This window comes from Calonectris borealis, chromosome 2, assembly GCF_964195595.1.
Source record: "Calonectris borealis chromosome 2, bCalBor7.hap1.2, whole genome shotgun sequence".
Lineage (NCBI taxonomy): Eukaryota > Metazoa > Chordata > Aves > Procellariiformes > Procellariidae > Calonectris > Calonectris borealis.
This window is the reverse complement of record NC_134313.1, coordinates 98888978-98915618: the sequence shown is the minus strand read 5'-3', so window position 1 is coordinate 98915618 and position 26641 is coordinate 98888978. Positions and strand designations below refer to the sequence as shown.

General features: G+C 40.7%; 1 protein-coding gene across 10 annotated transcripts in view; it reads right to left on the bottom strand.

Moving 5' to 3' along the window:
• Window positions 1-26641, bottom strand: part of HIVEP1 (HIVEP zinc finger 1) — a 127391-nt gene that overhangs the window by 20929 nt on the left and 79821 nt on the right. For all 10 annotated transcript variants that reach the window (XR_012672489.1, XM_075142687.1, XM_075142696.1 and 7 more), the window contains 4 exons: window positions 10938-16888; window positions 4342-4475; window positions 2789-2964; window positions 652-756 (listed from right to left, as the gene is read on the bottom strand). Coding sequence is in view for 9 of the 10 variants with exons in the window: in XM_075142687.1 (XP_074998788.1) it covers window positions 652-756; window positions 2789-2964; window positions 4342-4475; window positions 10938-16888 (6366 nt within the window). In the remaining variant the exon portion in view is untranslated. The remainder of the gene's footprint in view (window positions 1-651; window positions 757-2788; window positions 2965-4341; window positions 4476-10937; window positions 16889-26641) is intronic.

Below are 26641 nucleotides of genomic sequence, written 5' to 3'. Positions count from 1 at the left end.
GAGCCATCTCAGGATGTGGGAAGTGCAGAATTCCAATTATTAGCAAATACATTCATTTTGATAACACTTTCATCACTAATAGAGAAGTAGAACAGGTCAAGATGAAAAATGTTCATAATTTCTAAATGATCTCTATCTGCTGGTTTATGCGCAATTATTTATGAAGGAGGACAGAACTCTACACTGGAAGATGATTAGCCTCCTTGCAAAGCACTCAGCAACATATTTGTGATTCTGGGTGGCACGTTAGTGATATATTTTTTAAGAAAATGTGCATCTCAAAACTTTGACAATTTCATGCACAACTATTTTCAAAGAAACACTATATTTGACTACATTTTCTTCTAGGCAAACAGCTGTTTTTCTGGTATTTTCAGTCTTGTCACATTTATCTGTGAAACTGGTAAAGTAAACTGCGTAACACTTTGTGAGAAATTCAGCAGCAATTTATCTTTAGCATATGCTTGTCATTTCTTTTGGTGAAGGTTTTTCCAGTATTTCTTACTCCCTTGGACTGGCTTCTAAGATTTTTATCTCTATATCTTTTCCCTGTACAAGAATTTAAAAGCTTTGGAAAAGAAAGGGTAAGAAACTGGGATGACAAAATAAATAAAAAAAATGCAGTAAAGAAAGAAGATTTTAATTTCTTACCAAATTCTTCTTCTCCATCCTGGTCATCTATTAAGCCTACTGAGACTCCCAAATCCATGCATTTCTTGCTATGTGCCTTTGACTTCATATGTTTTGTTAAATTTCCTTAAGAAAAAAATAAAAAAAATTAACTGCTCTGTGACTATAAAAATGTATACAAATACAAGCTCAACATATCTAGATCTTATTCAGCTACATTTATAACCACCCGTATAATTTGATTTCACATATGATAGAACCTTGCCCCTCAATGCAAGCTGTCAACGGCTGCGGCAGACTCACCATCCTGAATGCTACTAGTTCTCTGGCTACGTTTCATGAAGTTCTTTATTGAGATAAAATAGCATAGGATGGAAATCCTAGATGATGATGTATTTTGCATCGGTGTAAAAGATCCCTCATTTGTTTATGGCAAAATATAAAAAAGGTTGATTCAGTCTTCAAAGTCATGTTGACAGAAAACTACTGTGTGAAACTAAAGTTCATATCTTGCAGCTCTTTTAGTATTTGATGGATTCTATTTTTAGTGTAATCATTTTCACTGCCGACCTAAAAGAGATTAATTTTATTCAAAATCAGAGCATGAACATATTTGATCTGAATCTCAAAAGTGAATGTGTAACTGCTGAGAGGCCCCACAGGCCCTTCTCCTTTGAAAAGAAAAAAAGGCAAATACCATCAAGAAAAGGTTAAGAGTAGATCAGAGATCTGTAAATGATGACATTTGTGAAATGTATGTTATTACAAGTAACTACTTAAACATCCCACTGTCTCTCAAAAACTGTTTATTTGAGGTATTTCAATGGGAGACATTACAGTGGGTGAAATGGTGACTCTTCTATGGTTACAGAGTACTTTACTCCTGCTTCAAAACGAAGCTAGGAATTCTCCCCAAATTTTGAAATAATTGTTAGGAAGCTGTATCACTCTATTGACTCACAAAGGGCAAATTTCCCAGTTTTACACACTGCACGAAGTTACTGGCTACACTGTCCTGCCATGAAGGGCGGTTTCCCAAACATCAAGCACCCAACTGTGTGACTGACTCTGCCAGCAGCAACGGCAACATCCGGGCATAGCAACTGCAGAAGAGGAAGCGAATACAAGTATCTGCTACAACTGAAACCAGGGAGAATTTCAAATGGGCAGAACTTAATTACTTGAACTTGGCCAGCACGCCTACTCTGCAAAAACCATAATCAGAATTTATTGGGTTCACATGCCGGCATTCCATCTTAAAGGCAACATGATGACCCAGCGTGTCAGGATGCAGCAACAGGTTTTGACACATCTAAAGACTATCCATCCCACTTTCTGCAGCACTGACTTATTTCTTGGAAGTTTTCCACCCAACTGCTGAATAGTCTTGAACCCACTAAAAATACAAATGTTTCTGAGGTTACAGCTGGGGGGGATTATTGCTAAATGATGTTCAAAGCCAAGAAAAATTTCGCTGCTTAGAATTTTTTCGCTGAAAGTATTTTGGCTGTGAACTACTTCCGTCTGCTTCACGTATTTTGAGTCCTGGATCTACCACTGTTTAATATACCACCTGCTTAAACTAGATGCATTTAAGTATCTGGTGTAAACAGGCTTTAAAAAGTAGGGGTCCATCGTTGGGTCTTAGAAGGTCAAGTGGAAAGTGAACCTTGTCCTTCAAGGGTATAAAAAAACATTTCAATATAGTAATTTAATAAAGGCCAATTTCTTCCCTGGAGCAATTAGCTGAGTGCCAATAGGAGTACAATATATGTCAATATCATACCTCCAACAGATCACAGCTAGGGACTTAAAATTCCGTGTTCCCATAGCTACCTAGAATGAGCAGCTAACCAGCTCACTTATCTTCACCTAATTTTCATCATACTCCCATATGATTTCCCTCTTCCACTCCAACTTCTCACCTACTGTGGCACGCCACAGAGTTCATTCATATAAAGAGGTGATTATCTGAATAAACATACAGAAGACAAAGGAAAAAAAGGAAATCAGAAACTACAAATATTTGAAGCATTAGAGAATAAACATCCACAGAGAGGCAACTTCTTTAACTTATGAACAAATGTGAGAAAAAAAGAATTATACTTTAAAGTAGAAAGAAAAATGGGAGAAAATGTACACAGAAAAGTACCCCTACCTTTAGTTTTGAAGGAAAAGTTGCAGTAATTGCAGTGGTAAGGACGGACATCTGTATGTGTGCGAATATGCTTCTTCAGCATGCTGGGTTTCTTGCAACGTATTCCACATTCTTCACAGATATACTTCCCTCTCCCTCTCCCCCGAACATACACATAGTCTTCATTTGACTTGTACCTAGTTACAGACCATAAGAGTAAGGCAATTAGTTGTAATGGGAAAATGATTCTAGCTAGAAACCCTAATTTACCAGAATTTAAAAATTAATATAATAGATGAAAATGTATGATTGACAAAACCAATCATGCTCTTTTTCTGCTCAACTTCTGCATTTATTTGTTAAACTCTTATCTAGATTTTTCACTAGGTAATCACGGACTTGTTTAGGAATAATGGTGTATCTTTTTTAATAAAGGTATCGTTTGATACTAAGCATTTAAAGATTTCAAATTTCCTCTTTGCAACACAGGAATATACATTTTAAAAGTGTCAGTTCTTGGAAGCGGGTTTGGGCACCATGAGGAAGCTTTAAAAGAGCATCCCTGAGGCTCTGCGTTGGATGCAGAAAAGGAACAACATTAGTTACGGCAATGGGAAAGTCTTTAAAACTCCCTATCAGTGCGCTCCGGACTCAGCATACTGGGACTGCCTCTAGATGGAAAAAGTAATTCAGATTCAATTACAGCCTTCACATCTCTGCTCAAGGACGCCAAAGGCTGTGCTTAGTTTTTGTGACCTAGTCCCTGCAACGTCTGGATCTGAGCAGAGGCACATGGCAATGTTTTACCTGGGCAGCTGGTAACGGCTTAACTGCTGGCCTAGACTGGATCCAAACCGGGAACCAATAAATGGAAAGCCCTAGAGCCCGCCACCAATTACGAGAATAATAAAATATGCACAAAATATTTTTGTGCTCAAAAATTTGAGAAGTGTCACGGGCACTTTTCTACTAAAAAAATCTGTTTTATAAGATGTTGCACATGGCAAAACACTGTGGCTAAAGCAACTGCTATTCATATCAGGCAACCAATTTAAAGTATTACAGTGCATGGATTAGGACTCTCAGTAAATATTTCCATGGCGCTTTTCAAATCAGGAGTTCTCCAGCCTGTGTATACCACAGCAAACTGCCAGACAGAGATTGTACTGCAGTCTGCTGCTTAGCCCCTGGACTATATCCTCTCTGGCTACAGCTATACAACCTTACTGCAGAATAGGTATTATTTATCACTTAAGAGAAATATAGGAAAAGAATTTACATCTATGGCTGTATCTAGCTGCCTTTACTGCTGATTAATGTTCGTCCTTTGGAAAAAAAAAATGAATCGCGCTGCCTACTGTTCTTTATTTCATTACCCCTCCTCGTAACTCTCATGGCTCCATGCTTCTGATGACTTTCCATTTTTCTTGGAAACATAAACCAACATCCACAGACCACAGTATGGGAACTGTTGTTTAAAATAAATCAGATAGGAAGCAACATCTCTGCAAAGTCTAGAATCAAGGAAAAAACATCTTCCCAACGATATCTAGTATACAAACTATAATACTTGCCCTCCATCAAATATTTTAACTCTTCTTGGTTCAGTTTTGATAAAGGAGTTTTCTTTATCATGCTCAGTGCTTGATTCAGAGTTTTCCTTATTGCTGAATTCAGTTGCAGTCAATTTTTTTCTATTTAATGCTCGCTGAAAAAAAATGAGATATGCATATCATTAAAATTAGTATCTTTCGTATGCCATTCAAACCTGTAAGTTATGACGAATAAAAGCATCATAAAAGCCACAATTACAGTAGCTGATTTTTTTACAATGTTAAGATACATGAAACAAAAAATATCTTTTGTTAAACAACTTCTCTACTATGCATTGACTATTTGTGGACTGGCAAACTGAGATGGAGATTGTGGCACTGTAGGCAACCAGGAATGCTTTGAATCTACAGTAGGAGATGCCTCTTCCTTCTTCAGGGAAGGTGAAAGTGACATTTTTTAGCTCACAGATAGCCTTCTACAGAGCAAAGATGCTTACAAGGAAACCCAGTTGCCTCCCGAACGGCCTCAGCTTTGCTCCTCTGCCCTCGACGCGGCCACTGGACCACACAGACGGAGCTCTGCAGCTGCATGATACCCTGCCCCCGACAACTTGACAAAAAGGGGGAAACTTTAGCACACAACCAGTTTTCTGTGCTTTTTTCCCCACCCGCAACGTTTCAGGAGCACATCCCCAGCTCTAGCTGCCTGGTGTCTACCACAGCAGGGCAGGGGCAGGGGAGGGAAGGGCTTCCCTGACTGCTCTCCATCCCTGGGCTGTGGGTCTCGGGTCCCCCCCGCCGACCCACGAGCCAGCAGCGCCTCATGGCTGGCGGGAGCTGCTTTCCTGCGGCAGGGCCAAGAGGAGAAGGGTGGGAAGGAGGGGTGTACCAAGGGAAGATACTAACAGGTAACATTTCTGATTGCTAATATTTTTAAAAAAATATACCTGTTTTGGTGTGGAAATTGACTGTTCCCAATTTGGCGAGGTTATTAACAGGGGCTCCGGAACCCTTCCAAAGCAGGACTCCACACTTAATTCCCACTGCCAGACCAAATTACAAGAAAAAGTGTACCAGTTGTCTAGCAGAACAAAAATACGTTTCTCCATTTCCCCTGATTATTAATTAAGGAACTTTTTTTTTAAAGGAGGATGAGTTCCCCCAACATTTGCCAATTAAAATATACTCCTTCCAAGTCTAGGATATTTATAAAATGGGCAACAATGAAGGAATGATCCAATTAGCCAGCAATTATTACTGCTGTATTTATAAACTGTTCTACCCACGTAGCTGGCACACTTGCCACATTTGCTCATATTGATAAGTGAATAAAATGATGAGAGAAAAAAAAAAAGTCTGGCCTTATGTTTTCTACTCATTATAAAATTTAATGCTGTAAACTTGCAAATTCTTGGCAAGAGGAATGACTTCACTGGCTGACTTAAAATGACTGATGAATTACACTGGTCGTTACATATATTGAAGGGTGACATCATTCTGGCACCCGGTCCTGGCCCATCGTCCTCCATGCAGTGTCAGACACCGCCTTGACTTCACCACCTGATGAGGAACATGGCTGATGAGGAATTAACACAGATCAGGGGAAAAGCATCTTCCTATTCAATTCAAAGCCCTAGGAATCCGCACAGGCTGCAAGTACTAATCCAGTCCGTGTGCCTGCATGCAGCCCTCTGATTGATTTGGGCTGGATTTTCAAATATCTGAGCAGTTCTACCAAAGCATACATGACAACTCTGCCTGTGTGTAGGAAGAAAGAAATTTCACCCTGCATGTTTTAACAGCATCCATACAAGGTGAAAGGAGATGATGTTCTGGATGAGAAATATCAGAAGTGGAGCCTACTCCAGTAATCGCAACTCAGCCATGTTGTAGTTCCCATACACTACCTGGCACATGAATTGCTTTTGTTTCCACGGCAAACAAAGAGTAACAAGGTGACTTTTGTAATTTAACAAGAAAAAAGTAGTGGAAAATACAGAATACGTACAATAAACCCAATACCATGTAAATATTCCCAGCAGCTGGAATAATGCAATCTTTAAGTGCCTGATCTTTCAATCCTAAATACTAAGTATTCTTTCCAGATTTAATTTTCAAGAACGAAAAGATAAAGGAAAAAGAAAGATTCCGGAATTATTTGGCCCACGTTGTTATCTAAACTACAATGAAACAGCGTTATAATATTTGTGAATCTATATATTCACAAAAGCACCTAGAGTGCAAAAACTAACACAAGGCCAAATACCTCTGGATTCTCCCCCTACCCCTTTTTTTTTTTAACAGACATGTTTATGCACAGACATAAGATAGCCTAACACAGGAGTTCAAATTACTATTTACCTCCCACTGACGTGCTTTAATTTACTGGTTATATGCTATTTTAGCTGTTGTTTCAGTGTCTTAAACATGCAAAATGCTGCTGTCAGAGAGATGCTCTAATAGAAACACCGAGTTTCTGTCACAGAAATCTACAGAAATGCTCACGCAGTCTTTTTCGTTCTTATGAAAAATTCCAAATTGATGCTGAAGAGGACTTGGGTCCTCTGTAAATTTTAAAGAGCTGCCAGTCTCTAAGGAGCTTTCTTGTGTGGAAATCCTTTAACGTACCTCACCTAAAATCCCCCCAAACCCCACAGGTACTGGTGGAAAGGGCAGAAAACCGGCAGTGCTGTAAAATGTTCCTCTCCACAATTACTTATCCCTTCCGTTTCTAACACAGCCTTCTCCCTCTTCTCCCATAGAGACAAGGACCATGATTCATTTCTACTTTACTCGTTTTGCTCCAATTTAACTCCACTGTCTTCAATTACTGGTATAAAACTGGAAAAAACCTGCTCTTAGGGCTGCCCAGAGACCACAGTTCAATAGATACTTCTGGTACTTTACAACATCCCTTGGAAAAACAACATGCTCACAGCCTGAATCATCAAAGTTATAAATTTCAGATTAGAATATTCATTAAACATTTTCCCCGTTGGCACATAGCCACTTGAGGAAAATGGTTTTAATATCTTTAAACTTTTACTAGTTTACACATAAAAATCTTCTGCATTTAACTACTTTCCAGTGGTGAGCTGGCCTGTCGTGGCACACCGTCCAAGAAAGGAAAGCTTTCCAGTTAGGAGAAACTTTCTGCCCATTCTTGCCCGAAAATCTTCACCCTGGAGTACTGCACACATTACTGATTTGCTTCAGAGAGGGGAGCCAAGATCAATGCGGGGGCTTGAGAAAGGGCTCCTGATCCTCACCTGAAGTCATTGGTGTTGTAAAACTGGTGAAAAATAATAATAAATAGAACAAGAAAATAAAAAGAGCAGGGAGATAAAATAAGCCTTTTCCATGCAGGTGAACCTCCTGTTACAGTTTAATGTGCTGTACTCATTCCAGGAGCTTCTTTCACAATAACATTTTGTGGTTTGCTCTCTGAATCACTGGATCATGGCAACTTCACCTATTGCCTTTGAGCAGCGAATTGTGAAGAGCAAACAAAGTCCCGGGGTTCCTTATTGTTTGCATTTTGTTCACATGTCTCTTCATTTCCCATGGCATCTATTGTTGAAAGAATTGCCTTTTTTGTGACAGTGATTAGCAGCGGTTATGAAGCAGCATGAGATCTCTGCAAACATGACTTAGTTCTGGGGATAAAACCCAGGAACAGTTCAGGAAGCTGCTTTATCTTGGTGAGAATATCGGCACAAGCAGAATATGCCAAATCACTCTGGAAAGGGTGAGACTGGAAGAGAGGAGGTGAGGCATAACAGTGCTGCATTTTTATTACTATTTATAAATTGGATTATAGTAGCACTTAAAGCTTTCCATCAGGTCAGGGTTAAAATGTGCAAACCACTTAAGCAAATACAACCCTCAGAGACTTGCAATCTAAATTGTGGTTCCCCAAGGAACTCAGGACCCCGCCCAGCTTTTAAGCAGGAAATCAATCACATTTTTTTTGAGAATTATTTGCTAATCTGTTTGTTGGCTTTGTTGTTCTTTTTTTTCCCAATGGAATATTAATTTCCAAAAGGACCTCGAACGTTCTCCATCCTCAGTCTTAACCAGAAAAAACGCTAGGAGAATTACTGGGCATGAACTGAACGAGGAATTTCAGTTTTTGCTTTCTTTAAACATGGCTTCTGTGAGGAAGTTTCCAAGTTGGCATCAGCTATTCCATTACCAGGTCTAACTGGAGACTGGTAATACAGAGGTATATTGTAACAGCAGCATCATCAACGTGGAAAGTAGCTGAAATCCCGCTGCCTGAGTCATTAAAAGGGAAAGCAGACAAACTCTGGAGGTGTTGGGTCATATCAGGTCTTTGAAATTTTTAATTTCTGCCATCCTATACCTTGCTCGTACAATCTGAGATGCCAATTAAACTTTAATTGGTTCTTTCTCGCTGCACTTTCTTCCTTCATAACGGCTCTGAGTAAAACCTGTAAATCAGCCGCAAGCAGAGCTTAAGAACTCTTCATTTTCACCATGCCCGTGCGCTTCATTCAAAACGTCAGCAAGAAAGACTGAAGAAAGATTAGTAACTGTGGTTCTTTTGTGGCAGAAGCACTTTAAATGTACCTGACAGCTGCCTATTACAGCATTTAAGTACTCCTCGAGTGTTTAAAAGGGTGCTGTCAAAATATTTTTCAAAATATTATTATCCATTATTTATATTCTAAACAGAATTTGTTTGTAGACAAAATTTGTTCTTCAAGAGGCATGCAGTAGCTTTGTTATCAGAGAATTTCTTCTGATACACTGTTCTTTAAAAATAAAACAAACATCAGTCAATGACACAACTGATGTGAGACTTGCCTTAGAAAGAATCGCTCAACTACGTACAATGAAAAAAGCTAAATATTTGAATCCTTTTTTCTTTTTTTTTTTAATTTAGCACTATTTAAGTACAACATCTCATGAAGTGTATGAGGGAGCAGGCTGAAAAAGGTAATACGAGTTTAAAGAAAGGTGGCACGCTAATATGGAACCGACAATTCAATTCAGATACAGCAGTCTGTATGTATTTTCTGCACGAAACATTCCAGATAAAGTTTTGACCTCCAATATAAATGTTAGCAAAGTCTCCCACTGATTTCAGGAGGACCAGGTTTAACCCTAATGCTCTTTTGGCCTGAGAGTTTTCAGCATATCTTCTCGACTCCCCCTGTAATTTTGAAACTATTTCTTCCTCTTATACAGAGTTTCTCATCCTATTGCTCTTTTCTTTTTGTATCTTAGCAAAACATTTAGCAATCACAGAGACATCCCCGGGTGACCTCTGACCTCTGTCACTCAAACTCCACAGAAATACGCGTCTTTTCCCAAGGCTGTGGTACGGCTCCTCTACGGACGGCCCTATGGACCCCGATTCCCGGGAAGTTTTACTGATAGCAGACTGAAGGATTAGGGCAAGTTATTATTGCTTTTAAACTGCTCCCCCCCCCCCCCCCCCCCCGAAAAAGGTTTCTATGTCCCAGGCATCTGAAGGGCTCTGGAGAGAGGGAGGTCCATGGCTAACACCCCATTTTTGCCAGCTCCGAAGAGAAGTTTGGCATCAAAGTTGCAGCGTACACAGCAAAGAAAAAAGAAGAGCGCGAAACTGTGCTGTACGCCAAGGCTTTCTTCAGAAAGCTTTACGGTTTCACTAGATGGGACAATAAAAGCTAGTACTGGATCCATTAAATAGACATGGCCAGCTCTTGCCATACTATAGGGCAGAGAGACACCTTTACCCATTCACAGAGGCGGTTCAATTACTAAGGAACGCCAAATCCAGTGCAAACCAGAGCTGCTGTGGTCCTGTACACAACAAAACTGTCCAGTGAGAGAAATCCTGATCACACGCGTGCAGCCCCCAGACAGCGAAGGAAATAACAAGTGACTGCTTTGCTCTGCCACATCTGACTCTGGAATGACGCAGTGTTTTACATGGGTCACAAACATTGCCCTGAGTATATTCCACTGCGCAAGATTTAACGTCATCTTTGGAGCCATATCGATCCAAGAAGTTGTCAGTGTTTTTATGGCAGCCGTAATTTTATTTTAAACTTTGCTATTTTTGTCATTATTTCACACCACCGATTAACCTGGGTGGGAGAAAGGGAAACGGTACACTGCTCTTCTCACAGTTAGATGATCAGCGATGGTGAAAAATGTTTTCATGGCGTATCCATGGACACCTGTTCAGGCTGAGCACTCTTTTATAACAGAGAATACCAGCTGACTTTTAAGGCAAAATATGCAATTATGATCTTAAATTAAACCTGTTTTAAGTTAAAAGTGTTTAACAAATATTTGTATCAGAACTATTTTTGTTCTACCCTTCGCATTTAAAGAATAGCCAAACACTTTCTTGCCACAGTAAACACTTCGTATATGGATTTAAATCCAAGAACTAATTTTCATGAAAAGAGATAAATCCTTATGAACAGGTTTCTTAATGGAATTAAGATCTTTTTAGCAGTTTGATCCAGCAGAACTAAAATAAATAAGCACATATATTATACGTCAGGCATACTACATTCTCTAAAACACGAACAAGCATGATTTCCAAAGCAAAACCTCTGTAAAAGATCAGTATACATCGAGCATAGCTTAAGTACCTTGGTTAAGCTGTTCTTCCACTTGCTTGAATAGACCAATACATCAGATCTGGGATGAGTAGTTCTTGCTTGAGTGTACAGCGGTTTTTCAACTTTCTGTTTTGAATTGAGGAGGGAGAGCGCTACCTTTGTCGACAGACCAAGTGGATTGGGATTGTTGGGACTAATGGTCCAGGTAGAATAGGCTGAGATCTTCTGATCATTCTGCAGCAGATGCAATGGTCTTCTCTTCAGGAGATAACACCAGGTAAAACTCGTTGAGGTCTTGAGGCTTGGAAATGACAGCCTCTGCATTTCTCCTGCGTTCATTGCAGCCATCGTAGTTACAGGCTTTGCTTGACCCCGGCTGTTGATTTGCTTGCTCTCATTACTGTTACTTGGGGACCTTCTTTCTTGACTGCTAGTTACAGCTTTGGGAAGAGAACTCTGATTATTCACTGGAGACAATTCAGATGGTTTTCTAACTATAAACACTGGTGATGCTGAAGACTTAAGGTCTTCAGATTCTGGTGACTCCTTTAGGGTTTCTGAAACCCCAGTGTCAGATGAATGACGGTCAGGCAACAGCAGGTCTGAAGTACTAGCTTTGCTGCATTTTTCATGCTGTGCAACACCATCAGGCTCTAAGAGATGATTTTCAAGAGGCTCTGTGGTGCAAACCTGTCTTACCAAAACTGGTTTCTTCTGCTTACTAGTAAGGTCATTAGATCTAACGTTCAGTGAATGCAATGGTCTAGCATCTGTCATGCAGGCAGCTCCACTCTCATCTTTAACACGTTTTTGCTGTTTTTCCATGGCAATATCTAAACTGTTAGCTGGGGAAAGCATTCGTTTACTTGAAGCTGTAGCTTCTTGTTGAGGGAAGAGCCCGCTAACTGGCACTTTCTGAATAATAGTCAAAGAGCTTGACAAAGGTGAATTTCTGGTTCCACTTTCTGGTAGTGAATTTTCAAATTCAAATGAATTTGGCAAAGTCCTCTGGTGATCTTTGTGAGATTTTGGCAGCTGAGTTTTGCCTTCAAGCGTTGGCACTGTTGCAACATTTGTTTTGCAAACAGATTGATTTACCTGATCCTGGGTCACTAAAATGTGAGGAAGGGGTGTAACAGTTGCAAAGCCATAGGATGGCATACTGCTGTGAATACGGACGGGAACCACAAAGGGAGGAATCTGATGTACTTGACTGCTGCAGTTATTGGGGACAATTTGCTTTAGAGGAGGCACAGAGTATGGATTAGACATGTCAGACAGTTTAGTCTGCAATTCAAAGTTGGATGCGTTCTGGTCCACCCCAACTTGACTTGGAACTGTCTGAGTTGATAAAGTATTTTTCAGCGATTTAGAAGAGTATGGCTGACCTATATGTAATGTTTTAACTTGAAGTTGATACTTTGGAGCAAAACAATCCTTTTTTTCATCGGGATGACAAGAAAGCACATATGTGCTCGCTTGTTCCCCTTGGGCTAATGTTTTAGTAGATGTCTGGGAAGGCTGATGCGTTGAGGATGGCTGTCCTTGATTATTCAACACATGATCTAGAGGCTGCTGAACCGAAGACAGGCTAACAGGGTTACAATTTTGAATTGCTGAGTGAGGCCTGGAGTGAGTCTGTGAATGCTGAGTACTTGAAGGAAACTCCACTGAAGATTTGCTGGAGGTCTGCAGCCTGTGCAATGGCACTGTGGGCACATCCATAGGGTGAGCTGTCTGAAATGAAGAAGTCAATTTAACTTGAAGCTGATGATTTTCTGGAGCAATATTTAAAGATATTTGTCTTACAAATGGCCCCCTCCTCCTTTCTAGCAGAGGCACGTGTCCAGCAACTCCATTTGCAGACGACACTTTTGGAGCAGCTATCTCTACGAGCGAGGCAGGTTTTGACAGAGACATGCTTCCACAGTCGAAAGACTTACTCCTGTAGTCCACAACCTCCATTGATGGCTGCGTGCAGCTGATTTGCTCCGAGGCGGCACGTCTCATTTCCCGGTAATGAGGTCCAGGCACAGCCAGTGCATGCGAGCCAGCGGGAATCATGAGGAACTCCGACGACTTACTAACAGGCTCTGCTTTGGAAGGGTTCTCAGCCTTTGAAGTTTCATCTTTATCGAGTGAGAAACTGGAGGCATGAGACAAGCTACTCTCCCGACTTAGGCTTCTGGAAAGCGTAGAGTCAACACTTGATTCAGCAGATGAATGCTCCATTTCAGCCAAGCGAATTCTTTTCTTCTTCGGTGGAAGCTTTTCTGTCGGCAATTTTGACAGCGTTTCGCTGCGCTGTGGCCAATTAAACCTTTCTGTCTTTTCCTGATCGCTGCATTGGTTTTCTTGGTCCCTGTCTGGTTCTTCTGTGACCAGTATTTCAGGAACCTGGATGTTATGCTGGCGAACAAGTCTTGATGGCTGAAGCGGTACGCTTCTCTCATTGGAAACTATTTGGCTTCCCTGAACTTCCCCTCTAGGTGCTTCTGACGACAGGGGTTGATGATGCTGGGGAGTATTCGGATGACAGTGCCTATCCTCTTGGATTACAACTGTATTCAAGGAGCGGTGCTTCGCAACCTTGTTGGGCTCTTGAGAGGAAACTGGTGATACTCTTTCAAATGACTCTGATTTCTCAAATGAGCTATTTCTGCTCAGTGAATTGGTGTGCTGTATTACTGAAATGCCAGTCCCTTGTCTTTTCAACTCCACCTTTTCCTGCACAACTAAACTTGCCTGGTTTTCAGTGAGCGGGGCCATCTTTGGCTCAGTAGTCTGATCTGTGCCTCGAGCCACAAGCTGAACTTGTGAACTCTGAAGTAGAAGGTTGCTCGGCTGTTGTGATCCTACCACTGTTGTCGCCACACTGTGTTTTGACAGGCTGGAAGAATTTGCTGGCTTGCTTTGGCCTTCTGTGTTCTTTGATGGTATGCTCGTATCGTTTTGCTGTGGGTCATCATCATCGCCAACACTTTTCATTTTCCTTCTTTTCCTTATCTGGGGTGTCTGCTCCCAGACGCCAGTTGAAGTAGTGACTCTGTAGTGTAGAATTTGAGGTTGTGTACTGTTTGGAACAGTTTTATGCTCAGGCTCTCGGATGGCTGCTTTAGTTTTAGGTCCATGCAACTCTGAACAATAAAATTTCTTGTGGTTTTCAAAATTTTCCAGTTTTCTATATCTGTTTCTACAGGTTTCGCACTCAAACATTGTTCCTCGCACCTGAGGGGACTTCTTTGTTTTTTCTAAATTTGATCCCTGTGCCAGGGACTTACTCCTTTGCAATAAAGATTCATTTGATAAATTACACCCCAGATAACTTTCTTCTACAGATCGCACTGGTCCAAGAACTTGGCTTTCACCAGTAGAAGAATCTTCTATTGCTGCCTGTCTAACAAGGGTCCGGGGATGTCCACCTTGGTTCAGTGGAGTAGCAGGTCCCGATACAAAAACATCATCATATAAAGAACCAATTTTATCATCAAATGACTGACTGCCTCGAAGGGGATGAGAGGGAGGTATTACATTTGGAGGTACTGCTGAGTAACTGGTAGTAGGCATGGAATTACTTCGTGTTATAGGTAAACAGTCAAGGGATGGTACAGAAAGAAGAAAAACTTGCTTTGATTTCTCAGTGGGTGTAAAAGGAGACTTTGGTATATCAGAGCTTGAGCTAGTTCTTCTTCCCATGGGCTTTAAATCAAACTGGAAAGAATCCTTAAATATGTAGGATTTTGGTGAATCTATGCTTCCTCTTCTTGAAAGAGATGTTCTTCTTGGTTTCACACTATCTAACTGTTTGTCATCCACAACAGCTTCATTATCAGAAATTAACTTTGAGATACGCTCCTCAAGGGTTTTTGTTGCCATGGGAGGTCGCATTTGGCCAGAGAGAATCAGATTTTTTTCGGCACAAACAGTTTGTACCACTGATGCTACCACACCACTTGCTCGCGGCACACAGGGCAGGTTTTTATTTGGATCTTTCTCAGAGGTCAGCAATCCTCTCACAAAAGGTGCTGGTGGGCTCATTGTTTGATCGGCACTTTCAGAACGAGAGAAATAACCAGAATCAGTACTACCCAAACTTCTAGGGCTCAAAAGACATTTTCCTTGCTGATCTTGGGAACCATCGGTTGCCTGTTGTCTCTGGAGCTGAGCATGCACCGCTCCTACTGCAGATCCCAGCTGTTCCTCTAATAGGCTCATTTCTACTTTCTGATGTTGCTTTATGTCATTCTCCTTGAACGAGGCTGTATGTGTTAAATTTGACTGAAGAGCTGTCACTTTAAAATCTCCTTTTCTCTGTGCTGCAGCAAGCTCGGGTGCTGGTTCTGTTACTTTTGGGCTATCGGCCCTTAATGGAGAAACATTTACAGGATGAACTACGACTTTTGGTAAAGCTGCCCTTACTTGAGGTTCAGTATCATGTAACGAAGAGTCACCTGGTATACAATCTGGGTTGCTTAATGGAATAGGGCTTCCTTTCCGTAACGTTTCTGCACTTGAAATGACTTTCGCTATTTGTGCAGGTTCCAGTTCTTGATCATCTTGTCTTTCATCAGCAGTGCCTTCATCTTCACTTTCACCGCTTTCTTCCACATCTGAATGAATGCTAAGTGCTTTGTCCGAGTCATGAGATAAGAAGAGGCCACCTGAATCTGGCTGTAGGACCAGTCCAAGTTTGATAGCATGTGCATGAGATTTTTTGTGCTTGTACAGATTGCTTTTGGTTTTAAATGAAAACCCACACGTCACACAAGGATACGGTCGCTCTCCAGTATGGGATCGGATGTGCTTTTGGAGAACACTGGGCTTGGCACAGGCCCGATTGCAATACTCACAGACGTATTTCCCTAGCTTTTTAGGCTTCTGGTCTTTCAAGAGGTTACATATTTGTTCTACACCATGGTTTACAACTGATGCTATCTGGGCCGAATTATACATGGGACCTATAGACAAGTGTGTTGAACTCGATGTGCTAATTGACAAAGGTGAAGACGAACTAGCTACTAACTGGTTTTGAGGAAAAACCTGAGTTACAGTGGAAGATGAGGTGTGAACGACAGACGAAGTTACTGCTATGCTGTATATCTGCTGGAGCTTGGGGTTTTCTTGACTCTGCTGTTGCACCAGCGATCTAGTGAAACTTGGACACATAACAACCTGGTGATTTTGTTGACTGGTTTTAGGAATAAGGTCTTGTGAATGAGAAACTGATTGGCCTTGTGCTTGTCCAGTCTTGGCTGTTGTTGCTACATGCGCATTGTTTAGCGTACACGGGAAATAGTGAGGTCCAGCTGCAAACTCACGCTGTGACAAAGCAGACTGATTTTGGACGCTCATTGTATTGGACGTGAGACTAGAAGAGGTGCTTACAGTTTTATTTGGTCTCAGTTTCTCTATCTGCATCCCATAAGGGGGGCACTCTTGTGCTAAGGTGTTCAGTTCAGGCTCCATAGCTTTTAATAAGACATCGAATGCAGTACGTGTACATGGGGATGATGAACTGCAATCAACAAAATTAATACATTCATTACTGTCAGTCTTTGTTTTACTTGATGGGGAGTTTGAGAGAGACTTCTTCTCTGGTGAGTTCAGTTGGTTTGCATCAGTATCCTCCACTGCCTGTTTACCCAAATCCAAGGACTGATGCGTCAATGAAAGCTTTGTCTGCATTGATGTCTCAGATTTGGTTGTTTCAACACTTATCTCACTACTAAGCGCTCTCCCGTTTTGTTTGGTACATTGATTTCCATTTTGCACGGGTAGGTGATCCTGTGCTGTGGCGTGTTCAGAGGCATCCGGAAGAGCTTTTAGCGGTGAAGGGTCTACATTTTGCTTAACCTTGGCTTCGGTGGGGCTTCTCAAAGGCGATTTTGGTATTTTTTTCAGATGGTTTTCAGTCACAATCTTTTTTCTTTTCACACCCTTAATTGTATCTTGGGTTCCTCTAATACCAGCATCGGTGATTTCTGTTAAAACAGAAAGAGAACAAAAAAGAATATTAAAACTGGATAATGCAGTATATTTTTATTTATAGCATTTTATCATCTCTAAGTTTCAACAATAAGCCCTGGGGCAACACAACTGTCCATTTCTCCAGCCTCCAATATTTTTTTTAACAGTAAATGTATCTTAGCGAAGATCTATTTTGTTTTCATCTAAAAAGAGCAATGCTTTCTAACTGATGCTGTAAGACATTACAAAAGTAATTCAGTATAGGAAAAGCTTCAAAGGAAATGTAAGAAAAGAAAGGCTACTGAAAGAATATTTTAGCATTTATAGCAACTCCTTTTCAGATAAAGTAAAAAGAAACCTCTCTCTTGCACTTGTTTAAAAATTCAAATCGTTATAGCAGGAAAATGAAGAAGCAAGACATAAATCCATTTTCATGCCGTGTTTGTCACTTTTTCCATCTATATGTTGCAGTAGTCAAGGAATGATGACAACTTCCTCATGGTTATATTTGTAAGTAGATTTATCATGGAAATGGCACAACCACCCACACCATCTGTCAAATACTGTATTTCAGAGCTCCAATTACTGAACTTCAATAGCATTTCAGATGAGCAACTACTGCAGATGAATAAAATCAGTCACACTTAAATGATTTTCTATTTGTGCATCATGAAACAAAATAAACTAAATTTGAATTATTTCATTACTAGCTACACTTGTTGCTGATTTTAAGCAGGTATGCATGCGGAATTTCAGGGGTGTAGTGAAGAGCAAATGAATCGGAATATTATTCAGCAGAATAATTTTGTAGCAAGTACTTATATTTGTACAAAGTCCAATTTCCTCTTTAATGAAAAATACATATAAGTAGACTGAACTTCAGTGTTGATACTTACAAGCTTATTTTTTCGTAGATACCTGATGTTACACACCTTTGTTTACCCCAACAGTGTGATATTTACTCTGTTAGTTCATTTTTTTTTTTTTTTTTACTTCTTTCCTAACATACACTCAGTCATAGCCACAGCCTCAGCTACCACTGGTAGTGCAGAGGAAGCCAAATATTAAATGGATATAAATTCATTTTCTTAAGCTTTTACAACTCATTCATTAGGCTGTTAGCCAGAACCATATTCGTCTGATTGCCAATATTCAAAGCAAAGGAAGAATCTGACGTGACTAGAGGGCTGATGCCTCTGAAAAGGTTCAGCTGCATATGCATTTTGGGAAGCGGTACTGAGTAAATCCATGTAGTACCTGCACAGAGTTACTCAGGAACAGAGGTTTATGTGCACTTCAAGGTAAAGAAAAGCCTTAAGAAAAGGTATAAAGGGGCAAAATTCTAACAGTCAACTTCATAAGGAGGTAAGCGGAGAAAGCTCAGACTTCCCAGTACCCATCAACCCCAGGGCCCCCTCTGAGTGGCACAAAGACCATCCTCCTGCAGAAGCACCAGCCGGCTTCTGTACTGCGGCGGGAGGAAGGCCAATGCATAGTGAGCATCTGACAAGAGATACTGGAGCTGATGAATCCAGGGTGAAATTCCTGCTCCATGTTAAGGAAATCCAGGCAATGCCTAAAGCTTGTCTAGCAGAAAGTGACCAGTAGGAAAGGAAAGGCAAGAAGATGTTATGTTTTCTCCATGCCAGAGCATAACCTAACTGGGTTGTGTGCTAATGCCAGGTACTTGGAAGTTCAAAATCCCCTTCCCAACTCGAAGCCAGCTTAACGTACAGATGTATTCATTTAGGGTGAATGGATATTCTGGAGATTTCCTTGCAAACTGAAAGATTAAAGACTACGCATAACATACGTAATATATTGCAAATGTGGAAGTTCTGCAGAACCTGACCTTTTCCTCTCTCAGCCCTACTAGAGGAAGTTTAACTGTGAAGGGTAAGAGACCGCTTTGTCACATTCAGCAGTCCCACGAAAAGGACGCTAGAATCCCTTGTCAGAACTACTGGCTCCAAATCCTAGTTATGGGGACTTCATGCTCCTCTTGTGCATCCAGAAAGAAATTTCGGCAGTAATCGTTCACTTAACCTTTAAATGAACTTTGCCTTTATTGCTTTATCACCAAAACCTGTTAGTATTAGGCTGGGTTTAACATATTCAAATCAGAGCTGTCTTCCATCACGACGTTTTGTACTTTCCATTGCTTCACAATTAAATGAGTGGCTTACACTAATAAGTTATCATCAATAATATTAATGGTGATTTCTTTAAAATTCATAGTCTACTGCAATTGTTTTTTCTTCAATAACACAAAAAACAATTTTACAGGAACCAAAGAGAAAATAACAAGGTAATTATATAAAAAGGTGCTTTTAGCCATGGTTTGGTGATCTCTTAGAAGCATGGCCATGTTAATTGAGCATAAGTAATTTGGTTCCTTTTATGCACACACTGCAGCTTTTATCCCGTCACAATCACGCCTCCGCACCGATCGTACTGCCAGTGTTTGTACCGGAGTGCTACGGGAAGAGCTAGGCAGATTACACAGAGCTAGGAAGATAAAAGCGCCAGGAATTGCGAACATCCGAGCAGACAAACGTACACAAAAAGACTAAGGTGTTTTATACTGCAGTAATTGAACAATCAAATGATGTGCTGCTTCCTGATGCCTCAGAATATTAAATAACTAATATTCCTAGCTTTCAACCATACAGTGCAGAGGAACAAGAATAATCAACCTGCACCATGCTAATGAACTGGAAACCAACACAGATGTAATTGGCTTACAAAAGCCTTAAAGAAAGTAAAAGTGTATCTCTAATCTACCAATCAAGCAGTTAAAAATATGAATTCATTATGAATACAAGATCAGAATTTTCCATAATCTATTTACTGCTTTACTTTTTAAAAATGTTGTTCAACACATGCCAAACCATAAAAATTGTTCGGGAAATTGAAAAGGAAAGAAAAAAGAATAAACAAAGGCAACTTATGCATTGCATAGAGAAATAGTCATTTTCCTTAGTTTTCACAACCACTAATTGTGCTGCTACCAATAAAATTGCAGCCTACAGAAATAATGAGAACTAGCTCCTTATTTGTATTTCTGACTCTATATCTTTTGTGATTCCAGAGATGGAGTCGCAGGTTTGCTTCAGTGTACCTGTCTATAAAATCTCGTAAAATGTGCTTTCTTGACAATGGCTTTACAAGGCTTAACAATAGTTTATGTTCTGTGCTCTGCTCTACTCCTAGATAATTTAGAAATCCTTATTATTAATGGAAATATTCACCTTATGTCTGCTAACAACCAAATTTCTAGCATATTTGGGGAAAAAAGGAATCCCTGACAACTTCGTTTCACTTATTTTTAGCTTTTCGTTCCTTTTGTATAAGTCTTCTTTTTGTATTCCCAGTCTATGCTGAAGATATTCCATTCCACGTTTGTTAATCTACAGCTGCATGCTTGCACAAAGATCAGCTGCATCAATATTTCCAGAGGCAACAACAAAACTGGCAGAAAGCATCAGTCCCAGAATGCTAAACACTCCACTGCCTTTCAGAGCTACAAACTTTCAGGAGCGTGATAACTTGCCAGGGCTGTGTATTCACATCAAGAAGCTGACACTGAACAAAGAGAATGTAAAAACATCCTCATGTGAAAAAAAAAAGAAAAGTCGTCGATCTGCTTTTCTTTCTCTCCCTGCCACTCCACGCACCCTGCTCACCTCCCTCTGCAATCATAAAGCCCTTCTCATCGCTTGGTGGTAATTCCCCTTTTTCTCAGGTGGTGAAGTGGTCTTGTTGAGAAGTGCTGTCACCTCAGTCAGATGTCTAAAAAGTATCTTTTTCATAAGCTGTATTACACCAAATAGGATTAAGTTACCCAGCCCAAGAGGAGAGGTAACAATGCCGTTGTGCTCAGCACCTCTCTTCACATCCCAGGGACACCGGCGCATCTCTTTCACGCTTTGCCTGGTTGCCTCTGTTCTGCTTTGCCATCAGGACTCTCTGTTAAATTCTTTTCCTTCAGTATGAATTCTGCACTCAAGACATGACAAGAAAAACTGATGTTTCTAAACATGACTTTGTTCACCTACAATTTCTCTGCTGCACTTCGCACAGGAAATAGAGCAAAAGAACACAAGTGTGATGGTGTAGATAGCAATCTGGCAGAGTAACTCATGCAGCAAATAAAGGAAAGGTATAAGCGATCTGATTTTTTCTTCCGTAGCATTCACTGGTGAACTAGACAGTGTCTTGACAAAATGATCTCAATGGTTTTGTTTAAGTAACTTTCAGAACTGCCTGTCTCAAAGCCTACGTGTTATTATAACACCCACTCTCTTTCTCTCCCTTCTAATAGAGCTACGTGCTTGTACTTAAAAAAAAGGAAGAGAGTAAGAGGGAGCCGAAGCAAGGCACCAAGATCCTTTCTCCCTCAGTGCTACGCTGTGAAACACGGAGCAAGCAACCACTACCTGCCCCTACAGTACAATGAACGGCACAATTTTCACCTCATGTCCTCACTTTATGTTGCGGAGTTTAAAAAAATCACTGTAGGCTTACATACAGAGACCAGATTTTCAAATCCAAGTGCCTAAACTTTAGCTCCTAAATCTGTACTTTGCTCCCAAGGCAAGTAAGGTCAAGCCTCTTCTGAAAGTGTTCAAATACTAATTGATGTCTTAAACGTACAGCTAAAAGGTTACTCTGACACCTAACAATGGTAGCGATTCAAAGGTGGAAGGCTTTTCAAAAGACAAAGACCATTAGTAAGGATCTTACTCTGATTAAAGCTAAGCTTCCCAGTGTCTTTAGATATTCAAAATATTCTTATTCTTGACATCTGATACTTATTTCATTTTGATTTCACCGAAACTATCGAAAGCACTCATGAATCACCCCACTAGGTCTGTTTTCATGAACAAGTAAAGAATAAGATTATGAGATAAAGAAATAAGTCTTGCTGGCAAATGTAAGACCACCGGAACTTACATTAAACGCAGCCGGGAATAACTAAACTTTCATTTTTTATTAAATTACCTCTTTAGCTTCATACTGCCTCCTACATGTTAAGTACAGCCATAAATATTTTTCCTAAAATTATAGTTTTTCTAAAGTGTAAAAAACCTCAACCAACCGAACAAAGAAACCTTGATTACGTAAACCACACATACAATTATGAAAATGTTCACAGTGAACAAGTCAACAGAAAGATTTCAACACGATTAACCTAAGCGGCGTGCTTAATTTTAAGCACAAATAGAGAGGATTTTAAAGTCAATCACCAACAATTTTAACAGTCTTATTTCAGGTGCCTAACTTCAGACTTCTTGAGATGGCCACATGGTGGTCGCTCCCTGTTTCAGAGGTCAGGAGGCAACTCAAGGAACCTGGGGTGCTCCAAGCCAGCAGCGATATTTGAAAACCTCTGTTAGTAGGCTTAATCTATGCTTAACAGCTTTTATTGCTGAGAACACCAGTCCAAACATATACAGAGCGGACCCTTAAAACCCACTTGATTTGCACTTAAAGCACAATTTGACATTAATTAATTTAAAAAGTGTGTGGGGGGGGAGGAGCTGTGACATTCAAAGGCTAAAGCAGTCTGATAGGGATTGGATCAAGCAGCGTTCATCTATGCCAACATCTGTCCTTTTGTTCGTATCAGCAAATACTGGGCCATTCCATAAGGCATGGATAAGGTGAATATGGTTTCATGATTTCATACTGCCTATAAACACATGATTATTTTTCTTGGTGTTTTTAACAGACAACACTAAGCTCTGGGTTGATATGTGGCCCATCAAAGGTATTGTATTGGCTGCCAGCAAGAGAGAGGTTCCCCAGTCCTCTTTTAAAGGTCATTTCACACCAGGTTTTCATACTGGAATGACTATTTTATTAGCATAATTTCTCATGATTAACCAAAATAGCTAAAGTCCTAGCAACCAAGTTCCAGGAAAAGTGCACCTGTGTTAATGTGTGGTACCAGCACTCATTTGAGAAGTGCCATTAACCTCAATGACAGCATGCATTTTTGTAAAGTCAAATTAAATGTTAATGCTCTCTACCATCACACCCTGCAAGCTCATAAAATCAGTGTATCTCAAGTCCATACATTAAAGGTAATTGTAGAGAAAATGTATATTGATATATACACCAAGAAATCATTCCCAGTACCTCTACCACTAAGTAAGTTTCCCAAATTTAAAAATTAGTATTTCATAACATCATAAGACAATTCAGGTGGGAAGGGACCTCAGCAAATCTCTAGTCCAACCTCCTGCTCAAATCAGGGCCAGCTATGGATCAGACCAGGGTCCTTAGCACTTTGTCCAGTAGGGTCTTGGAAACCTCCAAGGAGAGAGTCTACACAGCCTCTGTGAGCAACATCTTCCACTGCTTGACTGTCCTCATGGGGAACAAGTCAGTCCACGCCTCTTGTTTCAACTTATTCCTATTGTCTCTCACCCTCCCACCATGCTCCACTGTGAAAGAGTGTGACTCCATCTTCATGATAACCCCCCCAAAACCCACCTCTTCTCAAGGCTGAATGAGCCCCGGTCTCTCAGCTTCTCCTCACAGGACAAGTGCTCCAGCCCTGACGGTTGTGGTGTCCCAATGCTGAACTCATTCCAGGTTTCTGATGTTCCTCCTGCACTGAGGGGCCCAAACCTGGACCCAGTATCTAAATGTGGTCTAAGGGTTGCTGAGTAGGGGAAGATAATCCCTTCCCTTGATCTCCTGGTCATGCTTTCATTCATCCAGCCCAGGATGTGGCCTCCCCTGCTGCCAGGCGTGCTGCTGGCTCATGCCCAGCTTGCTGCCCACCCACAGCCCCAGGGCCTTCCTGCCAAGCTACTCCCTGGTCCGTCAGTCAGTCCCCTGCCCGTCTCGCTGCAGGGGCTCCTCCTGCCTGGGGGCAGGGCTTCGCATTTGTATCTGTTGAAACCAGACTTACTACTCCTCCGGTTGTCCACCTATCCAGACCTTAACACCCTACCTTGGATACAAGAATATAGAGGGAGACAGTGTCAAAAGCCTTGTTAAAGTCAAGGTAAAAAATTACATCCACTGCTCTCCCCTTGTCCCCAGATCTAGTCACTTTATAATAGAAGCCATTTTATCACAGTTTTCATCAATTTCCATTGTTATGAGATTGGAATACATAAAGCTGAAGGTCTGCAAAGTACTTTTGCTCACCTTTATACCCATACACTGCATCTTCTATAGGACTTCATCTTAATAAATCATCTGGATCAGAATACATACCAATGATACACTCTCTGGCTACATGGGGAATAGCATCTCCCAGGAATCCTGCTTTTCAATTTTTCTTGTTGCTTAATTCCTTTTCCCATTCCTAACCTCCACCATCAAACAAATTACATCAGTAAATTCTGCGCACACTTCATCTCACTGATGGCAAAACTAACAGGCACCTCAACAAAAGTGATGCAATCTAAAAACGTTCAGTTTGTTCCACTGGATGCTTTAACATAACTACAGATGTGGCTGGCATTGCTTTGTATCTAAGTCTATTCATATGCAGCTTATAGGTTTTCAGATAAATACGTTCCAAGAAATACCCATATTGTTGGCTACCTAAAGTAAGCAATAGTTAAGAACAGGCAAACATTATTTAATCAAGTTTACTCCAAAATGTAATGTTTAAGCTATAGAATGAGAGGAAACAGTAGATTGCATATTACCAGGAGTGAATTGTCACTTTGAAGCTAGCACTGGGAAAAGGAAGACGTATTTCTTGTCTTTGGGTAATATTTTCCTGAAATAATAGGCCTGTCTGTATTTCAAACCAGCCTGAGAGAGAGAAGAGCTGGTGTGGGAGCGAGGAAGAGGCTACTCAGACCCCACGTCTCAGCACCTCTCTCACCGTGTTTGAGTTGCAAAGATACACTAAAGCTGAAAGGGCAGAATAGCTTTCTGGACTGACCGAAGCTAGGGTAGATACAGAGAGATTGCACTCATTAATTCAAAACATAAAAGTTTCTTCCCTGAAAATCAAGAACATATACAGCCTAGTCAGTGAAATAAAGCAAATGATAGGTTTAAAGGTGCAGCCACAGAGAAAGGCGCACTCTGGGCGACTCCTCATGCACTAGACGAAATACCGTGGCACCATTAGCGAGGGCAGAGCAGATTAGCTTTATAAATTGTGCAATAACATTTTAGCGTAAGGTAAGCGAGACACCTTCGCCCCGAGGCACACAGCTTGGACTTACCAGGAAGCTCCCCTGTGATACAGTTTCATCCCAGACGTGAGAGCCTGCCAACTCTTCTTTGGCCTTGGGATAGGTAAAGAGTAAATGACAAGTTGCAGTCTGGGGCTGTCTTTCTGACAGCATCTTTTCAAGGCATGGCTACTCACATTAAGACAACCTCGACGTCGAGACTTGTGATGGGGTGCAAGGACATAACTACCCTATGCTAACGAGACCGAGAAAGATCTTCTTTATAAGAGTTTGGTCTCATTTTGTGCATTTAGCTTCTTGGCTTGAGTGAAGAAAGCGACAGCCAGCAGATTTTTAGCCATAAAAGCAGCGTGCTTGATGAGGAAGTCCATGAAGATCAAACAGCAATAAACATCTGACCACTGAGGTAACACTAGAGCGTCGGCAGAGAAATGCCAACATCCATATGTGAACAGGAATCAAATGCAACATTTCAGCACATCTGAAAGTCTCTGACCAAAGTGAAATGGATTTTTTTTTTCCCCAAAAAGAGTTAATTTCCTGCCCAGCATGAAACACATTAAATGAAACATGACATTTGATACTGATCGAGATTTCCCACCATTATGTGTGTAAGAAACCAGCAGAGGCTGAACCACTGTAAAGTTTCACAGGACTGGAGCACTTCATTGAAAGACAGAGGAAAGGCAACACAAGAACAGCAAACGCCGACCACACAGCCTATGGTTAACGCCTAACTAGTCACATAAAATGTCAATATATGAATATTCAGCAAAGGCATATACTACAGTATTTTAAACATGCTGAAAAAAATTCAAAATATTTACTATATTAAGTAGCCCTATAGAGTTTATGTACTGGCTCTGCATTACAGCTCTATATTCCTAATCTACACAGAAGCCTTAATACTAAATTAAAAAAAGTAATCACCGCTTAAGTGCTGTTAAGACAAAGCATGTTGGTATGAGCAGGTGGAGGGACAACATTATGATAGCTAACCTCACCAGCAATCCTAGCTTGAGAAGTTCTTCCACATGAAAAAAGACAGGATGTCTCCCCAAAGGCAAATCAATGAGCTCCCGGTCAAAGCCTAATGAGAAACCAGTTCCACCCAGTCATCCATGTAAGAATAAAGCTGTTTAAATGTAACTAGTTAGAGAAAGTATGTTGCCAGAAATTAACTAAAATACCTCAGGGACACCTGGAAATCCTCTCAGAACGTCAGGCAATGTCGTGAACAGTTTCACGACTAAATTATCTGTTTGCAAGTTAAGGTTTATCAGTTATTACTGGAAAGTTAGGATTTGGCTAACAAATCATTAGAACAACTTGTACCCCTAACACACAGAAGAAGAAAGGCCATTAAAACAGAATTATAGAATGGCTCATGAAACAGCAACCAGTTTAAGGGTTATCAGCAATGAGCAACTGCTATCTCGTCAGATGAGATACTGAATATAAAATCCCCAAACATGAGTCTGAGGGGAAAAAACAGAAATGAAAGGAACAAGATGTTAACTAAACTCTCTCTCCACATAATGATGTTCAAACAGAACAAGCTCCTTAGTCATATTCTCTGCATTTCTTTAA